A 21,621-nucleotide genomic window follows, 5' to 3' on the forward strand; every position below is an offset into this window, starting at 1 on the left:
CCCATGGCACTAAAAATAACCGCTGCTTGCTATCCTTTTACCAACATCTTATAGCTTTCACTGTTCGGCGTCTGGTGAATTGCAAATTGGATTCAAACTTTATTTTCTCGACGTGCGTTTATTCCTTAGCTGGATGAACCACGTCGTGATTTAACCAGTTAGGCCTAAATGAAGATTATTTTATGTAGAATTTTAAAAACTTCTCCTGTTGAATGAGTTGTAATTCCTTAATCGATTGTCTCAGAGTGCGTTTCGTTACTGTAGTGGGTATTTGAAGGAGAACTGGCAATTAAGATGTGTGTTTGGGCAGAACACAGACGGATCCTGGCGGAGCGTATTATGGCATCCATCTATATGAGTCCTTTCTTTTGTCACATATTAGGTGCAAGGCCAGTATGACTGTCCAATAGGCTGCCATACATATTTTATTAGCTTAATTAACCAGAGATTCGATCTTACCCATGCCCCAGTTTTTCCTGTTACTACACTTCTATATCCAACAATGCCTTAATTTTAATTTATACCCTAAAATGAGTTACTATTTTAGTAGATTATATTAGCAATTATGTAAATAATGTGTGTCTTTAAATTCTTCTTAGTTTTTACATTTATGCATACTCTACAGAGCGTGGGCCTACATTGTAATTTTGTCTTAGATTGATACTCACGTTTAACTAATTGTTTGTGTAAGTATAGGCAAACAGACGAGCAAAAATCACGTTTGCTACTTCTACTCCGCTAGCTGAATTGACAGTTATATTAAATTATTTAGTCGCAAGTTTAATATTTATTTATTCATTAATTACTTCCTACCAAGAGCTCCCGTTAAATATACTTCGACTTTCGATCAAACTTTCATGCCACTATTTAGACTCCCTAAAATATAAATGATTTGCTCTGAATGTTTCATGAATAATCGGAGTACATGGATGTGCGGCTGGATGCCGATGTTCGCTCCTGTGACTAACGCTCACGTTCAGATGTTTGATTTGATGTCCGTATTCTGCGCGGTTTTCCGTCCTTTTCCAATTTTTGATATTTTTGTTTAATTTGACTAATTCGCTTCTCCGGTTCTTTTCCGTCATTTACCATTATTACACGTTTTATGTGCTGCGGTCATTAAAGTTCAAATACGGGTATATCGCAACATCTTATATAGCTCATCTAATAGGCATGACGAAATCGGCAATATTCACTGTAATGTTAGGCTACTGGTGTCATCTTTTGTGCGTTTCAAGTTTCTGAGCACAATTTTACTGACTCATGACGTCACCGATGATCGCACTTGTTCATACTGACGGTCCACACTGAATAATGGTTTAATCGAACTTCGTTGAACGTAAATGTCATTAATAATAGTGAATCCTCCCCGTTATTAATAAAGGGACAGATTACTACTACTCATACTAATGTTGGTGTTTTGTTTGTTTTATTATTTATTTTTATTATTATGATTTATGTTCTACATGTTCTATATAGGTAGAACATAAATCAAAATTATATTGCAGGTTTAATGAGCTACACAGGAATTATACAGTCCAAAGTTTAAAATAAAATGGATGACTTAATGTATTGATGTAATTTAAAATACACATACAAAAGCATTAAAAGTATTATGAGATGTTGCCGTTTTCTAGTTCATCTCTCGAGTTACTCCCTAACTTTTTTTTCTCGCTGGCATCGCGTTGTACGCTTGCGCAGAGCTGACTATCCTACTGCCCTTGTACAGGTTGAAAAATGAGTACAGGGGCCGGTAGAGAGAAACGCATCCAGTGTGACGCTGTCATTGGAAATAGCTCACACCGTCAGCAGCAAGCCAGGGAGCAGATCAGGGCTGCGCGTCAGGGCCACCTACCTGCAAGGTGTCTGACACCAAAATGATCACTATGAACGGCAAGCAGCATTTCTCCATGCACCCGGTGCTACAGGAGCCCAAGTACTCCACCATTCACTCGAATTCGGAAGCAATGCGTAGGGTGTGTCTTTCCACTCCACAGGTATGTATTTCTTTGATAAATTGATTTTAAAAAATACCAAAAGTAAACTAGTTGCTTTTAAAGTTAGGTAAACTTTCCGCGGAACACTGAAAAATCAATCGATACTTTCTTCCATGTGAATATAATGATTTTCAGGCTTTAAATATCCTAAACGGAGAGGATTTCCCAGTAATTCCAATGTTCTCCTGCTTGCAGCTGCAGGGCAATTTATTTGGTGGTTTCGATGAGAGTCTGCTGAACCGCCCCGAAGCGCTGGCGGCCGTTGACATAGTATCCCACGGCAAGAACCATCCGTTCAAGCCAGACGTGACCTACCACACCATGAGCCGTGTACCCTGTACATCCACACCCTCCACGGTACCGATATCCCATCCATCCACACTGACCTCAACACATCACCACCTCCATCAAAGTTTGGACGGGGATCTTCTGGACCACATCTCCTCGACCCTAGCTGTCAACGGAATGGGGGGCCAGGAGCCTACCGTTATGTCATCACACGCCCATCAACATCATCTCCAAACCATGGGTCACCTACACCAGAGCATGGGGCACCCACACACCCTGTCAGCGCACGGTGGGATGCCCAGCTTTAGCGATGTGCAATCCGATCCCCGTGAACTAGAATCGTTTGCCGAAAGGTTTAAGCAGAGGAGGATAAAGCTTGGGGTCACACAGGCAGACGTCGGCTCGGCCCTTGCAAACCTGAAGATACCCGGAGTCGGGTCGCTTAGCCAGAGCACAATATGCAGATTCGAGTCTTTAACACTCAGTCACAATAACATGATCGCCCTGAAACCAGTCCTCCAAGCGTGGCTGGAGGAGGCCGAAACTGCATATCGGGAGAAGAACAGCAAGCCAGAACTTTTTAATTGCAACGAGCGGAAACGAAAACGCACCTCAATAGCCGCGCCGGAAAAGCGCTCCTTGGAAGCGTATTTCGCAATCCAGCCTCGGCCTTCTTCGGAAAAAATCGCGGCAATCGCCGAGAAGCTGGATTTGAAAAAGAATGTCGTTCGTGTTTGGTTTTGTAACCAAAGGCAGAAACAAAAAAGAATGAAATATTCAGCGGTCCATTAAATTTTAACAAAACAGCTGTAGATGTGTCGAGGATTTGCAATTAATGCTTTTGAAGAACTCTTTTATTAGAATGGATTTTGGTTGAATTATATTTTGTCTGTATTGCTTCCCTCAGGTTTTTCGCAGTTTTAACATGGACATTTATTTAAGTGAATAATTTTAAAAATGTATCATGCACTAACAAACTACTTGTCACTTTAAGGAAGGTCGTTGAAGTGTAAGCTACGTTTTTATATGTGTATCGATCGCAAACAGATTTATTGCATCAGAATCAAATGCATCTTTTCTGTTAATAACTCGACTGAAAGCTAATACCAAAGATATATAGAAAACTGTTTAAACTATATATAAAGTTAGTATAACTTTTTAAAATGGTTTGTTTATGAACGCAACAAGTGAGACTGCTTTAACTTAAATGTGCGACAGAGATGATTTAACGGTTGTGATTTGTTTACTTGAATGGGAAGCCATTCTAAAGAATGTGAAGAATGCTATGTAATTAGTCTTCAATCTAGTCTTAATGTGTGAATTTTCAGCTAAATAAATTTCACTTTGGACTTCATGCACTATATTTCCATTAATTGCACTGTTGAGGCAAACCCCTTTGGTTTTCTGGAAGGTTGTTTAATAATAATATGACGTATCCATCCATCCATCCATTTTCCAAATCGCTTATCCTACTGGGTCGCGGGGGGTCCGGAGCCTAACCCGGAAGCAATGGGCACGAGGCAGGTAACAGCCCAGGATGGGGGGGCAGCCCATCGCAGGGCACACTCACACACCATTCACTCACGCATGCACTCCTACGGGCAATTTAGCAACTCCAATTAGCCTCAGCATGTTTTTGGACTGTGGGGGGAAACCGGAGTACGTATCAAATTCTAATAATTTAAGTACACGGTGACATTCACGGAATATAACTGAAGCTAGTGGAATCTCATAGAAACACTAATTCGTGCTTCTATTGGCCGTTAACCCTGGATGTTTAATTTTAACACCGAAGTTTTTGTTTATGTTTGCGTCTGGTGGAAAAAGTGAAACATTTATAATTATGATTCCCCTCTCTTATAGTAATACGCAGTCTGGCACTTTTCCCACTAGATAACACATAAGCTACATGCAATTTACGGATATACTACTCCAGAGATTTCCTGTATTTCCTTTAAAATGCTGAACGAAACACCCAAGCTCAAAGACAGCTGAATTATATTCCCTCAGGATCATGTCATCAAACAACAGTACAGTAGATATGTTAATATACATATATTATAATGTTATAGGATTTGCTTGAAGTTTGTTGCAAAAAAAAGGTTTTAATTCAATTATTAATGACCGATGAAAACTTTAATGTCTGGTCTGGAGCAGACAGTTTACCTGGCTTTTGGAGTTTGACTGCACTGTGTTGTGCATTATAACCAAAACCAATGACCAGTAATAATGGTACTTCGAACAGGGAAATTTTAAATATCTTTCGCATCCTTCTGTATTTCCTTCTAGACCGTACGGAAGAGGTGTATCAGTGGAGATCACACAACGGTAAGGGCAGCATGATTTAAGTCTTTCCGAAGAGAAAGACCAGCGTGAGTTATTGATACATACGATACCCTTATTGATGTTGTAAAACACTTGCTTCTAGGTAAGTCGAGATGAAGTTTAGCGCAGGGATAGACCATGTGGACAGTGAGAGCAGATCAATTATTCATACGTGTCAGAAGATATTACTTTTTCACATGCAACTGGTGAAATGCATACAATCCTTATATAATGCGGTTTGCATAACAGATTATAGGTAGCGGGCTTAGGGAAGGTCTTGTTGAAACCTTTAACAGGCAACAAACTATGTTTGGGGGTAGTGTGTGGCTCAGCAAGTTAGAATCCTATGCTTGTCATCAGAAGGTTGTTGGTTCAAATCACATAGGTCTGCCATATAATTTTACTATTAAGCAAGGCCCTTATTTCCCAGTTGTTCCAGGGATTGGTTGACCTCGCCTTCTCATATGTATGTCACTTTGGACAGAAGTTTTGGTTATTAAATACAAATTCTAAGAATGCAACTTGGGCTTGGATCACATGTTGGACTTACGATTTGAACTTCGATATGTCACCTATACATCCATCCATCTTCCAAACACCCATCCTGGTCAGGTTCATGGTGGTAGGGGTGATACCCTAGATCTCATACTATTTAATTTAAACTAGTTAATTTAAACTAGTTTATATAACATACAACCAGGGCTGGATTTTGCATGAATTTCTGAACTGGTTTGGAAGTAAGAATCCCTACAGGTGCTTACATAGCAAACTTTGCTTGAGATGTTTGTGACTTCCCAGCTGAGCGGGGATTGGGTGTCATGTGTGGATCACAGTGTGGCCGGTCCGCCACCTCCTCCTTCCTGTCGGACGGGATAGGCAGTCAAGCATCGGAAGTCACTGGGAGTTACGGGAAGAACGGCAAAGCTGACACACCTTTAATTATTCATTGAGAGCCAGCAACAAACGACATGGACTGTAACTAGTACGGGAGCAGTCCTCAGCTCCCGGCATTTTGTCATGCTGTCCTACTATCGTCGAAAAGGCTGCCGTTTCAGCGTTAACCTGAAGTTCACCTTTGACCAGCAACTCGTCACTGGGTGCCATTTCTGGCAAAAGTAACTGGAATGATTTTAAGGAAATTGCCTTATGTACATTCAGTGTACAGTCGTTCATAGCTAATATGTTTTTTTTTTATAACTTTTTCAAATTTCCGTCGCTGTTAAATGGCACGCAAAAATGTCTATTTTTACATAATGAACTGACCGTCCAATTTGTCGCTTGAATCATCTCTGTTCTCTATTACACTGATCACACACAATTCAGTCACCCTCAGTTATAAACGGGTCACAAGGCAAAAGATAATGTCACAGAAATGAATGACAGCAATAATAACCTTATACTTTGTGAATTGCAAAAAAAAAAAAGAAAGGTTCGCAAATTTATTCATTCATCCATCCATTTTCTGTAACCGCTTGTCCTATTTAGGGTTGTGGGGGGGTTGGTGGCCCGGAGCATATGGGCAGGGAACAACCCAGGATGGGGCGCCAACCCATCACAGGGCACACTCACACACCATTCACACCTATGAGCAACTCGTTAACTCCAGTTAACCTCAGCATTTTTTTGTGGGGGGGGGGGAGGAACCCCACGACGACTCGGGCAGAACATGCAAACTCCACACACAAGAACCACCACCAGAGACTTGAACCCTGGTAGCAGAAGTGAGAGGGACCAGCGCTAACCACTGCACTGCCAAGGCGCAAACGTGTTGATGAGCATTTCATTTTATAGTAGAATCCCGTTTGACTGACTTTATTGGGTAATTCTTTTAGGCAGCCTTTCTTGAGAGCAGCCCTCCCCGTTTTTTTTTACTTCTTTATTGCAATGTAAAAAAAAAAAAACTCACTATGAAAACCATTCACAAATGACAACAAATTCAAAAGCAAAACCGGAGAACTACCATGACAGCGGACTGGGCACAGTTACAAATTAAACTGTTCGCAGATCTTCACATTTTTAACGGCTCCAGAGCTCGCCGGCAACTTAATAGTTGAAAGTTCATTTTAATCTTTGCTTCATGCTTTTCCGTTGTCAAAATAGCGCTTCTTTCCAGCACAGATCAAAATCATGGAATAATTTGTCACTCACAAATCCGGAAACATCTTTACGAATTTTCTGGCATGGTGGAAATCTAGACCAAGTGAAGAAACATTTCAGGGTCATTTTTACAGAAAGAGGAATGAATATTTAAGACAAAAAAAATTCCTTACAGTATGCAAGCTTTAGCAGGGTATATTTTATGTAGCATTGTAAAGGCCATTAGCAGCACCTGATGATGGTAAGATGCTCAGATGGTCTATGGACCCAAAGAGCAGCTGGAGAACCACACAAGCAGGCAGCTAATATGCTGCCCGCTCTGTCGGAGCAAGGGGCAGTTTACACTCTATTTATTTTGGAGCTGTCAAATGGGAACACAGACTTCACAGCACCTCAGCATTCAGCTGGACACCACTTTGAGAGATGCCGTGAAAAAGGCATTTCGCTAGTCAAATGGAATTAATACCAGTGATCAATCAAGCTGACCGTTCTATGTATCCATATGACTGTCACAGAAACAAGAGTTTTATATGCAAATTATTTCTGTGTCCTCTATGTGAGACCATGGACGGTCTTTAAAATGTTTATTTCATATTTGTATAACTTTGCCAATTCTATTTCGGAAACGCATAAAAAAACGTTCAGTGCCTTCATGAAGAACACATCTAAGGAAATGAGAGAGAAACGCTGCAGTGCTGGAGTGTGAAAACCATCACATCGCTCCTATACAGCTGACCGATTCAAAATCCAGATCTTTATATTTCAGTGTTTCCATTTTCTTTTATCTTTCACTGAGCATCTATTCCCTAAGGAAGAGATCCAGATCCCGGGCTGCATCTGCGTCTGTGGGACGGAAGTGGGGCGCGGGCTGCGCGTCTCCTACGACAGAGAAGCGTCTGTGTCCCTGATTCCGCTCCGGAAAGGAGACGCGCTCCTATTTAAATGACAATATCCTCATTTTACATCGTCATAATCTGCAAAAAAATAGTTTCTGTAAAAGCCGAGGATTGCGTTGGTAAACTAGCGGATGTCTAGTTACATGGTTAACACTGTCAGCTAGCTAGCTACACTGCGTTGAAGGTCCTGGCATCGTCAAAAGCTGCGTTCAGAAAATGCCGGTATGGTTTTATTTTACTGTTACTATTATTTCCCGATTAATAGCTAGTCAACTAAATGAGTAATATCGGCGCTGTGTGTTGTCACTTTTGCATTTATGGAGTGATAATTAGCTAGCTGGCTAGCAGGTGTTGCCGTTTGTTTATGGCGTTCTGGTCTGTACTTATTGTCAGGAAATTAAGCGACTTATTTATATTGTATGCAGTGGTATGTATCAACTTATACAGTAAAGATGAGAGTCTAAGCACTAGGTAGCAAACCTTTGCATGGATATATTGTAAGGTATTGCGTAGTGTTATGCAGACATTGTTAGCTTCCTAGGCAGCGGTCGGTAAAATATTGCCATAAGGATTTTATTAAATTGCAAATAAATAGCAAAATAGGCCATAGTTGTCTTGCAATGCACGGTTCAAATCGGCCTTTAATAATTGCATTAATGCACATATAAGGCTGTTTTATTTGTATAATCCCATGTATCTTTGATCGTGCTGATTTTATGTGGTGCTGGTCGTCTTATTGTCTTGGCCGCAAGGTGTACACTGTACAAATTGCTATTTCGGCAGTAGCTGATAGGTGGATCATTTTCATATTTGTCCTTGAGAAGCCCGTGTCCCTAAATAACAGTGAATGTATTATGTGTACAACGGTGAATCTGAATTTTTACAGACTAACACAGAATTTTATGGTTTACAGATAAGACAAATTGCAGGAGATTAAACGTGCATATTATGTCACTTTTAAATCTCACATGTCCACTAAAGTGCACTGTGCTGTCTTGTAACTAATGCTGCGGCAACGTTCTTGTTCTCATAGAGTAGTACGCTGGACAGACCAGAAAAGTCGGAGGTCAACGACAACGTCAAGGTGGTGGTGAGATGCCGGCCCCTGAACCACAAGGAGAAGAGCACGTTGTGCAAGCATGCGGTTACCGTGGACGAGATGCGCGGAACTATAACGGTCAGCAAGCTGGACGCCCCCGGCGAGCCCCCCAAGACGTTCACCTTCGACACTGTCTTCGGGCCAGACAGCAAACAGCTAGATGTTTACAATCTGACGGCTCGACCCATCATCGAATCCGTACTGGAAGGATACAATGGTGAGTGATCTAGTTGTTTTCCGTTGCGTAGTTTTTTTTTTTTTTTTTTAAATAGGACAATAAAATAAAAGTTGCAGAGGATTAATTAAACGTCATGTCATAGCGCAGAAAAGAAGTACAACAAAGGATTACTTGAGTAAAAATACATTATCCTGTTCTTTATTTTTGTTTCTGATGACATCATCCTTCGTTGTATTATTTTCTGCTTACATCATTCTCCATTGTATTGCGGCACAAAGAATGTCCCCTCCACAGGGATCAATAAAGTTCTGTCTTATTTGAATATGCATGACCCTAAAGGTCTTTCCTGCATGCTTTTTCTGCTATAACGTGAACATGAAAGTGAAAACAAGCTGCCAGGTTTGGTCTAAGTCTATGCTGCATTTTTCTTAGGAACGATATTTGCTTACGGTCAAACGGGAACAGGGAAGACCTTCACTATGGAGGGGGTCAGGGCAGTCCCCGAATTGAGGGGAATCATTCCAAACTCCTTTGCTCATATCTTTGGCCACATCGCAAAGGCAGAAGGTGACACAAGGTATGATATATCTGAGTGGGCCTACAGGTGAAATGTTTTGCCACCGTGTTCGAATTAATGGATGGATGGATGGATGGATGGACAGTAAGATACCCAGTTACAGAAAGTTTTAAGGTTTTAGATGCTTTACATCAAAGCATCAAGTAAGCAACTAGGATAAAAATACAGTAACGTTTTAAATCAGTCATACAGTATGATAGATACCTTCATAATGCATTATAATGCATTCATAAAGTATTATAAACGTGCCTTACTATTTATACAAATGCATAACATATTATAGTTATGTTTAGTATGCATTATGAATACTATCATCAGTAATGCACTTTAAATACCTTCATCGTGCATTATACTGACCATTATAATTCATTATGAACGTATCTATAGCGCATTATAGATGAGAGCTTCCTAGAGCATTCATAATGCATAATAAACATGGCTGTAATCTGTTATACATTTTCATAAATATAGCCATGTTTATAATACTTTATGAATGCATTATAATGCATCATGGAGGTATCTATAATGCAGTTATATGACTGCTTTAAGTAAAGTGTTACCAAAAAGAGTCTTTGCTAGAGTTCAGCAGCCAAAGCAGTATTTATTCCTGTCTGTCTCCGGATTGTTTGAATTATAAAGTAGATTACATATCAAGGTGGGCAGATGCTGAAAAATATGATGTGTTGTTAGGTTCTTGGTTCGTGTCTCATATCTGGAGATCTACAATGAAGAAATACGGGACTTGCTGGGCAAGGATCAAAACCAGAGCCTGGAGGTGAGCGGGCTTCTATGCTTTAGATAGAACTGTAAGAATTATGAATTGTAAAAGTGGCTTGAATGCGCAGATTGTTAACAATGGATTTGGCTTGGAAGCTAACAAGTCGCTGTCAAGAAATAGTTCATATCTTGTGTGCATGGCATTACATCAGCGTTTCCCAAACCGGTCCACATTTTTGCTCCCTCCAAGCTCTCTGACAGACAGTCCACATTTTTGCTCCCTCCAAGCTCTCTGACAGACAGTCCACATTTTTGCTCCCTCCAAGCTCTCTGACAGACAGTCCACATTTTTGCTCCCTCCAAGCTCTCTGACAGACAGTCCACATTTTTGCTCCCTCCAAGCTCTCTGACAGACAGTCCACATTTTTGCTCCCTCCAAGCTCTCTGACAGACAGTCCACATTTTGGCTCCCTCCGAACTGTTTTTGGGTCCCCGAGGACCAGATTGGGAGATGCTGTATTGCAGAAGAATAGATCACATGATGATGAGGTGTATCTTAGAATGTTCTGGAATACTTCATCGTTGTCTGTCGACGGAAAGGTCAGCTCAGAGTATGCAAAGGGTTAACCTGCTTTTAGCGTGTAGCAAACATGGCAAAAACAAATGTACGATAAAATTCTTTGCTATTCAGATCTTGAGGCGTTTGATCAGTCAGAGTTATTGCGTGACCTGTATACATGTTCTTTGTGTTTGGTAAAACCAGGTAAAAGAGCGACCCGATGTTGGGGTTTACATTAAGGACCTCTCCGGGTACGTGGTCAACAATGCGGACGATATGGATCGGATAATGACTTTGGGCCACAAAAACAGTAAGTAATCCTCAGCCAGTATTGTCTTACAGACGCAGCTAATGCTGAACCGAGTGCTTGAGCAACTGCCGAATTTTCAGCTATAAACTATTTAGTGTAATATGCCGAATACTCATTTATATTGCATCTGTAAACAGGCTACCGTTATTTAACACTATGAAGTCTAGGGGTAGGAAACACACTTTCACTGACTGGGGCACGGACACACATTTCATTCAATATCATAAACTTAATTCATGGCAAATAAATTATTTCTTATATTTTTGTTTCGGCATTACACTCATCTTAATGTACTTTGTAAATTTGTCAGATTTATGTGACGTTTGTAATTTGACATCAAAGCATGGACATTGCAAAATGCAGTCTGGAACACTTGCAGAAACATTATAGAAGTACATAGTAAGCAATGGTGGCAGTTTGTTTCGATCCCAGATATCTGAACGCCAAAGTCTTGGCTACATGAAGATGACTAAATGGTGTAGCTGCGACATTCAGTTGGATAAATAAATAAGAAAAACCGAACTCATGTCACTATTTCTGGGCTCCTTTCATTGAATATGTAGCATTTTTCATGTGTATGAATGAGCCATTCACACCTGGCCACACCCCCGCCCTTTTATGGTGCTGATGGCGCTGTTCATCTAATTACTATGCGAATGGTGACCTTGCTTATACGTTGCTCATTTTCTTCCTTCAGGGTCGGTGGGTGCGACGAACATGAACGAGCACAGTTCCCGTTCCCACGCCATCTTCACCATCACCATCGAGTGCAGTGAGAAGGGGCTGGACGGCAACCAGCATGTCCGCATGGGCAAGCTGCACCTGGTGGACCTGGCTGTGAGTCCGCAGGAAACCGTCGCCCCCATTTCCCTCCAGAAGCTCACAGTTAGGAAAACCGATGACACCAGCTCGGCCGTTGTTGGTGTGTCACCCTGACCGGCTGTCCTCGTAGGACTCGTCTTCCTTTATGCCCTGTGCTTCCTGGGGCGGGACCCAAGCTACGACCGTTTATTATATGAACAGCTACAAATAATGTATCGACGCGCTGATGTTCCGCTGCTGTTGCAGTCCAATCCAGGAGACACGTGAGATTTTGACCTTTTCCAGTCAGTCGAAAGTCAAAATTTCTTTGTTGTGGTCTTCACTTGTTGGATCCGTGGGTCATACGCCAAGACGAAATCATAATCGTGTTTGGTCGTATTGCATGAAAGACATGTACAGTGAGTCAGCTATCGCTAATGGGTCTGGAACATAACGTAATAGGCGGGGGATCACTGTACTGACAATCTCACACTTTAGACGTGACAGACAAAAAAAAAAGAAAGACAACTTTAGTCGTGTAAGTTGGCAATAACGTACATGTAACATTGCTCAACCAGTATTTTTTGTATATAACAGCGTTTCCCAAGCCGTTCCACGGGGACCCAAAGTCAGTCCATGTTTTTGCTCCCTCACAGCTCCCAGAAATGTAGACTCTCTAGAGAACCGGATTGGGAAACGCTGGCGTAGAGTATTTATCCTCCTAATGTGCGATGTTGCCGCCTGCCGGTGGGGAGTGCCGAGCTGTTGGTGGCTACAGGGATCTTCTACCTCACGTTCTCAGGGCTCCGAGCGGCAGGGAAAGACGGGGGCCACGGGCCAGCGGCTGAAGGAGGCCACCAAGATCAACCTGTCCCTGTCTACCCTGGGGAACGTGATCTCGGCGCTGGTGGACGGCAAGAGCACCCACGTGCCGTACAGGAACTCCAAGCTGACCCGCCTGCTTCAGGACTCGCTGGGGGGCAACTCCAAAACCATGATGGTACCCCCCCCAGATATTTCATATGAAACATAGACCTCCTTACTGAACCACTGCCCCTGTTTCGTGCCTCCTGATATAGTTTGCAGGTTTACTGTGATTCTATGACAGATGGACTAATGGATGGATGGATGGATGGATAGACTTAGGGATGAATTGACGGATGGATGAAACAAAGTTCTCTTTTGTAATTTTTTTTTCCCCTCAAGACCTGCTTGATGTGTCAGTGTAAATGTTTGGTGTTCTGATAACTTAAATTGATATAATTGGAATAATGAAATTATTATGTTTACCATAAATTAACCCATGGTGAGATTTGCTAATTTTCTTCTTGCCATTGTAGTTGACATTAATGTCCGTTAACGGCAGTGCGACGGTGTCATTCTCACGGCAGTGCGCAAACATCGGGCCGGCGGACTACAATTACGACGAGACCATCAGCACGCTGCGCTACGCCAACCGGGCCAAGAACATCAAGAACAAGGCCAGGATTAACGAGGACCCCAAGGACGCCTTGCTCCGGCAATTCCAGAAGGAGATCGAAGAGCTGAGGAAGAAACTCGAGGAAGGTACCTGCTTACTGGTCCGCCACAAGCTGAAAAGCAGTCATCTTACTGGGAATTTTTGCTTCCAGTCTATAAAATTCCAGACACCGAACGCAATTTGAAATGAACGGGAACTAAATGGACATGTTTAATCCTTGGCAGAAGGAGGTCGTTCTGCTACTAAAGCGTGAAGATAATATTGTTAGGTACAAATATATAAGCCGAATGTGCAGTAACTGCTTTAAGAGGCTGTTCTTTACCTCTGCAGCGGCGTGTAATATATGCTTGCCTGGCTCGGGGTGCGATATCTTCTACTGTCTTTCAGTCTGTTAGGTGTATAGGAAGAGCTGTGTTACATTTGCTATATTTAGCTCGAATGTGTATAATAACGTGTAAGGGGTATCCAGGTTAGGATTGTTCTGGGCTGTTATTTGAAGCCGGGCTGTCGGGGATTATCACCCGGATGCTCGGCCAATCAGTGACTGCAGTCCCGACGGCTCCATAATCTCTCATCTGCCGCAGGGACCGATCAAGTTACATGATGTCACTTTATGATCTCTTGACTTGGCCTGAATAATTAAAAAGGCGCGATGTATCAGCAACTTGCCAGGAAAGACGGCAGGAAGATGATAATGAAGATGCGCACCAGTGCAGAACCGTATGCGCCTATACATGCGTATGCGTAAAGCCATTTCGCGCCGGTGCATTTTCTGCCCTGCGCATTTGGACGCTGTCGTCTGACGCGTTTATTCCTTCGGCGGACGTAAACCCATTTTAACGAAAATTTCCAGAATATGTTCTGTTACTCAGGCCTTCGTAGTCCTACGGAAAGTTTTCTTATGAAATGGGCGTAAAAAGGAAACCGTATGCTATTTCTGCTACCCACTGGCTGAATTTGCATGCCACGTTGGTGATTGTGTGAAAGATTAAATTGCATTACAGCCCTAAACCTTAGTCACACCATTCCTGGTCGCTTTTGCAATTCAGCGGTATCGCTTAAACCCCAGCAAATAATTTGGCTGTTTGCGAACTTGTCAACATGTCGAACGTGCAACGTTTTGCATGCATCACTGTAGCGTGGGTTAAGTCGGAAGATGTAAATGTCAGAAGACAGTAAATGTAAATGGAATATTTACCCCGAGACGCACTAAATCGGAGATTAGTGTCACTAGTGCCATTTCAGACGCATGTAATGTCTAATGCAATGCATTCCCAGCCTTCCAAAAGCGTTTTCCTTACAGCGAACGCGTTGTCATGGATCAACAGCTGACGCCGTGTGTCTGTGTCAATGTTCAGGGGAGGAAATTTCAGGATCCGAGGGTAGTGGGTCTGAGGAGATGGATGACGACGACGAAGAGGAGGGAGGAGAGAAGAGCCGAAAACGGCGAGGTAAGAACACCCCACCCAGGAACCTCCCCACCCCCACCGAGAGTCCGGAAGGGCGCGTGGTACCTGCCTGTTCAGTGTGCTTCTCAGTCTGATTCTAGACAGTACCACAGCTGACCATAGGGGTCAGACACTCATTCATATTAACTTAATTTTATTGGTTTGAAATTGGAAGGAGGCAGGGTACAAGTAACTCTGATAATCTTTTTATTTACCACATTACCCCGTTAACACGCCTCAGCATTCATCTTTAAAGCTATAACTGACATGGGCTATTAATCTTCAGCCCAACGACTTCGCTCTTGAATGCCTTCATTTAGGAACGTTGTAAATGTGAATTATGTATAGCAGGCTTGCAGGTAGAGCGGCATTTACGTTAATTTTCATTCATTCATTCATTCATTCATTCATTCATTCATTTATTTATTTAGTGGAGGCTTTTGTCAAGGCAAAGCCGTGTGGTACTTTACGAACCTGAGGCCTGTAGTAGCAAGGTTACGGCTAAAGTGCTAATTATTTAAAAATGGCACTGATATCCAGCTGTAAAACTAGACGTTTGTTTTGCATAAAAGCAAAAGCTAAATTTAAATTTAATATGTAAAATAATAAAAAAAGATAAAAACTTCATCCAGGATTATACTGGACTGCTTTGTGGAAGCTGTTTATGTTTAACTTGATGAGAAATGTGTATAAATCATTTTTTTCCACTTTCTCTTTCTCCATCACTACTTTGTCCTTAACTGGTAATTCACTGGAAAATAAGGTCAGATTTTCAGATGATTCTCCTTTTGGAAGAATGAAGTTGCTGAAAGGGTTTTCTGAGTTTTACACTCCGGGGGAGGGGGGGATACCTGTCCGCTGCGTGTGAGCGTGCCGTGTGACTCTACCCCTCTCTCTCTTACCCTCTGGCTGGATGGATGCGTCAGCGCCTGTTAAGGTTAGCAAACTGAGGCTAGGGTTAGGGTTAGGAAAAGTATGGTATTTTCAGGCATCAACATGTGTTTTTTTGACAGGTCTGCTGCACCGTAGGATAGGAAACCACAGTTTAGCATGCTCTCTCTCTCTCTCTGGCTGGATGGATGCACCAGCACCTGTCTCTCTCTCTCTCTCTCTCTCTCTGGCTGGATGGATGTACCAGCACCTCTCTCTCTCTCTCTCTCTCTCTCTGGCTGGATGGATGTACCAGCACCTGTCTCTCTCTCTCTCTCTCTCTGGCTGGATGGATGCACCAGCACCTGTCTCTCTCTCTCTCTCTCTCTGGCTGGATGGATGCACCAGCACCTGTCTCTCTCTCTCTCTCTCTCTCTCTCTGGCTGGATGGATGCACCAGCACCTGTCTCTCTCTCTCTCTCTCTGGCTGGATGGATGTACCAGCACCTGTCTCTCTCTCTCTCTCTCTGGCTGGATGGATGCACCAGCACCTGTCTCTCTCTCTCTCTCTCTCTCTCTCTCTCTGGCTGGATGGATGCACCAGCACCTGTCTCTCTCTCTCTCTCTCTCTGGCTGGATGGATGCACCAGCACCTGTCTCTCTCTCTCTCTCTGGCTGGATGGATGCACCAGCACCTGTCTCTCTCTCTCTCTCTCTCTCTCTCTGGCTGGATGGATGCACCAGCACCTGTCTCTCTCTCTCTCTCTCTCTCTCTCTCTCTGGCTGGATGCACCAGCACCTGTCTCTCTCTCTCTCTCTCTCTCTGGCTGGATGCACCAGCACCTGTCTCTCTCTCTCTCTCTCTCTGGCTGGATGGATGCACCAGCACCTGTCTCTCTCTCTCTCTCTCTGGCTGGATGGATGCACCAGCACCTGTCTCTCTCTCTCTCTCTGGCTGGATGGATGCACCAGCACCTGTCTCTCTCTCTCTCTCTCTGGCTGGATGGATGCACCAGCACCTGTCTCTCTCTCTCTCTCTCTCTCTAGCTGGATGGATGCACCAGCACCTGTCTCTCTCTCTCTCTCTGGATGGATGCACCAGCACCTGTCTCTCTCTCTCTCTCTCTCTCTGGCTGGATGGATGCACCAGCACCTGTCTCTCTCTCTCTCTCTCTCTCTCTGGCTGGATGGATGCACCGGTGCCTGTTTCTCTCAGTCTCTAGCTGGATGGATGCACCAGCACCTGTCTTTCTCTCTCTCCACACAGGCAGTGGCAGCAGTAGCTCAGACTCCTCCTGTTTTGTTCAGAGCTCTATGGGAAGGTCCCAGACTAGTGAGTGGGAGTAGCTGTCTGGTCAACCAACTCCCCCCCCCCCTCCCCATTTTGTTTCATGACGCTCCTCGACCCCCCCACCCCGCTTTGGGCGTCATGTATGTATTCTTGTTTCTCTTCTCAGGCCAAGGCTGCTCTCCTGATTTTCGCTGTTGTTTTTTTTAAATTGTTAAATCATTTAACACAGATGCACAAACGCATGCGATTTCCGCTTGTCCCTCTCCCTCTGCATGCGTCTTATGCGATATTCTATCTTTAAATACTGGAAACCGCTACATTCTCAATAATAAAATATAGATAGGAAAAGTATGATGTGGTAATCGAACCCACATGCCTTCTAACTTGCAGAATGCTGACTCAAATCAGATAAGCGTCCTTTTGGGTTTCCTGAAATATCACCAATGTCATTTAAACACCGTTTATGATAGAATACCACCCAAAGTGCCTCCTCGACTGCTTCACCTTCTATATTCTGTGTTGTGCTGTGCTTTGTGACCCTCCACCCTGCCTTAACCTGCTCCTTTATGTCGCATTGAGAATAACCTGCAAGATTCTTTCTCCTCTGATGCAAAATGCTAACTTCTGATGTATCAATCGTTTGCCCTTATGCAAGAGCTAAGAGGTCGCTTTGAGAATGACACATTTCTGTAACGTGGATCGAATATTGGAATTTGCACCGAGCTCGAAACTGGAAAAGACTTTGTTCAGTCACTGTTAACCCCTATTTAAATTTTGCGTGTACATATGGATGTAACAGAAAACTTCTCAAGAATGAGATTTTGCGTCATTTCTTAACATTTCCTAAAGTGTGCCATGCAAAATGCTCGTTCTGGCAGTTTCAGTTCAGACAGTCTTGTCTTTGTTGATACACCTTGCGGGTGATGTGGCAGCATGATGTCATAAAAATACCAGCGTTACCTGGTAATATGAGTAACGGTGCCGGTATTTTTGTCATAAAAATGCCCCGTATTGCATTGTCACGTGTGTCGGTGCAGCGCAAAAACGCCGCATGTTTATTTCAGGCAGGAAAAAGGTCTCGCCTGACAAAATGGTTGAGATGCAGGCAAAAATTGAAGAAGAGAGAAAGGTCCTAGAGGCAAAACTGGACATGGAAGAAGAAGAGAGGAACAAGGCCCGTGCAGAGTTGGAAAAGAGAGAGAAGGACCTACTGAAAGCCCAGTAAGTGCCACCTTTTCGGATGTTTTTCCCTAGACGGTGCAGATTATGCATTCGGTCGCCCCCATAAATACACCCACCATCGCTGTGCTTAGGCAAGAGCACGAGATGCTACTGGAGAAGTTGTCAGCTTTGGAGAAGAAGGTGATCGTGGGGGGCGTGGACCTGCTGGCCAAGGCCGAGGAGCAGGAGAAGCTGCTGGAGGAGTCCAACGGGGAGCTGGAGGCGCGGCGCAGGCGGGCTGAGCAGCTGCGCAAGGAGCTGGAGGAGAAGGAGGTGAGGCGGCGTGTCGTGTGCCGACCTCACAAGTCATGGCCGACCTCACGAGTAATGGCCGACCTCACGAGTAATGGCCGACCTCACGAGTCACGGCCGCTCCTCTTATATTATATCTCTTATCTCGGCCTATCAGCAAGAGCGCCTTGATATAGAGGAAAAATACACCAGTTTGCAAGAAGAGGCTCAAGGGAAAACCAAGAAGCTGAAGAAGGTGTGGACCATGCTGATGGCGGCCAAATCTGAGGTATAAGAACCTGAGATGTATGCAGATTAATTTGAGTATTTGTGCCACCAACTAGTATTACACAGTAATCCCAAATTTTTAACCTTTTTAAAAAAATCCTTTATTTGTACAAAATTGTTGATTTCTGATCATGGGCACAGAGACCCAGAGCCACTTGCTGCCCCCAACCCGCGTATCCGAGGTTTTGGTTTTCTGCAGTTTATCGTGGTCTGAAGCTAACATAATTATAAGGTAGCTTTAGGAATGACAGCCCCCCCCGGACACGTGGCTGTCTGCTGAGACTCGAACCGACGACCTTCTGGTCACAGCCACAGACACGTAACCCGCTGAGCCACTCACTGGCCCCAATGCGCTGTAGGATTCAGTTACCCCTAGTTCACCCATGGTCTGGAAAAAAAAAGAAAAGTTAACTTCATTGTTCCTCCTATGAGGTATAAAAAGCGTGATTTTTCATTGCACCACCGCTTGCTACATACATTTCCGTTGCTCTGTCGATTTCTTGAGCATTAGGCTAAAATGTCACAATGCCTTTCATTCACGAGTACAGCACTGTTCAGTGCTGTATAATGTACAATGGGCTTTATTAGTAGTACAATGTTTGCAATAACAGCATATGCAAGGACATATTCACATTATTTATGGCTACCGGGGATGGTATCTCAATCTTGGGATGCATCACCATCACTATATTATAAAGACTTTCCATATAGATACTTTGTCAAAGCCTTTTAATGACTGTTGACTTTGCCGGTATTAAGTTCCTTAGTCCCCAACCTACCTGTCGACTCATCAGTCACGGCATCGTACACGGAATACCTGTAATTTCATGCTATGTGATACTAGGGGGTTATCCGGTGTTCGAAACAGCCGGACTCACAAACAGGCAACCCGGAGTCCTGCTATATTCTGAAGAACGGTTAGCGCTTATGCGATAGCACGTTTTCCTGAACCCTACGGCCGCTTGACCTCTTCTTGGACGCTGGCGCATTAGATGGCGGATCTGCAGCAGGAGCACCACCGGGAGATCGAGGGTCTTTTGGAGAACATCCGGCAGCTGAGCCGTGAACTGAGACTGCAGATGCTCATCATTGACAGCTTCATCCCCCAAGAGTATCAAGTGAGCATCGCTGTTGGGGGGTCTTCACAGGCAGTGATCTGGAACAGCTGCCTTACAAGTACTCTCTACTGCTAAACATATAGTACAAAACATTTATTTAAAAAAAAAAAATGATGCTGTAAACAAAGGAAAACAATTTCAGATTCCCTAACAGTCCTATCTCTGCAGGACATGATCGAGAACTACGTGCACTGGAATGAAGACATCGGCGAATGGCAATTGGTTTGTAGAATGCTCCACCGTGTTTTAATGGAATTTCCCAAGAAATTTAAGCTTGTGTCCTGACAGTGAATCATTTTGACAGTATCAGTATTAGTATAGCGTAGAATATTGTTTTTTTAGATCAACTGGAGATTTTCCATATTTAGTGCTTAGATCTTTTCTGACCAAACCGGGTTTTCTTTAGAAATGTGTGGCGTATACAGGAAATAACATGAGGAAACAGACTCCCGTTCCGGACAAGAAAGAGAAAGATGTAAGTTCTACGGACCTAACGTCTTTCCCCAGTATGTGTGACTTCCACACCTGAGAGTGAATACAGCTGTAAACGTGGAGATGGTGTGATTGACACCGGCACTGACAGCAGCTGCCTGGCTAACTGTTAACCGAAGTGTATGTTCAACAAATCTAGAAAAGGCATCTGCTGTGCTTCCTACCCTTTTACAGAACCCACCCCCCAACAGGAAGGAAGAAATAAAATAAAATAAAATAAAAAACCCTACTAGTTGACGGCCTTTAACATTTTTCCACCTGGGATAAAAATTCACCCCACTGTTGAACCAGGATAAACATGAAGTCTATTCACAACTGAAGGTCCCTCTAATCCCCTGTAGCCATTCGAAGTGGATCTGTCGCATGTGTTCCTGGCCTACACAGAGGAGAGCATGAGGCAGTCCCTACTGAGGCTGGACAGGCCCAGAACCTCAAAGAGCGGAAGGTCCAAGCCCAAGTCGAGCAGGAGGTGTGTTTTTTTTTCCCCTTCTGCCGTACGTGTCCGAGTTGTTTCATGGTATGAAGTAAGTCCAACTAACTGGGACTAAATTTAATTTCAGGAAACGGTCTTCCAGACCAGAATCTGCGATTGAGTCTCTGCTGCAGTGAACTCAAAACACTTGGCTGACAACTCGATTTGCTACTGAAGATGCGAAGCTTTTTCCGGCTAATCTTTGTACAATATTACGATGCAATGCAATACGTCGCCGTTCCATTTGGAACATCATCTGAAGTCTTCGAGCTTGAAGTTTACATAACATAATCCCTACATATATCAGTCCTGACAATGTTACACTTATATACTTCTATAATGGGCACAAAATAATGGCAATAGATGTTATGCTTTCACCCAACCTCTGCAGATATAGCTCTTACTGTCCAAGTATAAAGCACCTGTACAGTGACCCCCCCGCTATATCGTGGATTTTCACCTATCGCTGATGGGTCTGGAACGTAACTTCTGCAAGTGTCAAAGAGGCATTTGACTTAGTGCTGCTCAAACACGACAATAGACTGAAGTACCTGATTAAAAAGCCAGTGGAGAGATTTACTGCTGCTGTAGAAAATACTGCTGAATGCCAAACTAGCAGCGCTAAATCCCATCTACTGAGGGTCCGGTCTTAACGTCGCTTATCATTGAATATTGGTTTTGTTTCCATGGCTCTTGCATGCGCCCTAATTTATTAAATTGTCATACGTCAAAGTGTGTGGTGTCTGACTTCTTCGGCGCTACTCATCTCACTATTGAGAAGGTAAGTCTACGTCTTAGTTGATGGCCTTTTGAACATTTCGAAGAGTTAATATACATTTGAGTGTCAGCCCACGAAGACGGAGGGA

General features: G+C 43.4%; 2 protein-coding genes across 3 annotated transcripts; both read left to right on the forward strand.

The window, feature by feature from the left end:
- Window positions 1-1,787: 1,787 nt before the first annotated feature.
- LOC125719975 (POU domain, class 4, transcription factor 3-like) lies at window positions 1,788-3,553 on the forward strand. Its single transcript, XM_048994893.1, has 2 exons — window positions 1,788-1,997; window positions 2,193-3,553. Exons 1-2 carry the CDS (start codon window positions 1,878-1,880, stop codon window positions 3,075-3,077), a joined length of 1,005 nt encoding a protein of 334 aa, XP_048850850.1. The 5' UTR covers window positions 1,788-1,877; the 3' UTR covers window positions 3,078-3,553.
- A 3,982-nt stretch (window positions 3,554-7,535) lies between these two features.
- On the forward strand, window positions 7,536-21,487 carry LOC125719971 (kinesin-like protein KIF3A). Of its 2 annotated transcripts, XM_048994888.1 has the most exons (18): window positions 7,536-7,825; window positions 8,637-8,919; window positions 9,313-9,457; window positions 10,148-10,232; window positions 10,938-11,043; window positions 11,741-11,880; window positions 12,647-12,844; window positions 13,236-13,410; window positions 14,683-14,775; window positions 16,910-16,975; window positions 17,998-18,154; window positions 18,247-18,427; window positions 18,564-18,674; window positions 19,666-19,791; window positions 19,960-20,013; window positions 20,198-20,266; window positions 20,625-20,752; window positions 20,844-21,487. In XM_048994888.1, exons 1-18 carry the CDS (start codon window positions 7,820-7,822, stop codon window positions 20,890-20,892), a joined length of 2,172 nt encoding a protein of 723 aa, XP_048850845.1. In that variant the 5' UTR covers window positions 7,536-7,819; the 3' UTR covers window positions 20,893-21,487. The 2 variants fall into 2 exon arrangements, with proteins under 2 accessions (XP_048850845.1, XP_048850846.1); XM_048994889.1 differs by lacking the exon at window positions 16,910-16,975.
- The last annotated feature ends 134 nt before the right edge of the window (window positions 21,488-21,621 follow it).

The sequence above is a fragment of the Brienomyrus brachyistius genome, chromosome 24 (assembly GCF_023856365.1).
Source record: "Brienomyrus brachyistius isolate T26 chromosome 24, BBRACH_0.4, whole genome shotgun sequence".
Classification (NCBI taxonomy): Eukaryota; Metazoa; Chordata; class Actinopteri; order Osteoglossiformes; family Mormyridae; genus Brienomyrus; species Brienomyrus brachyistius.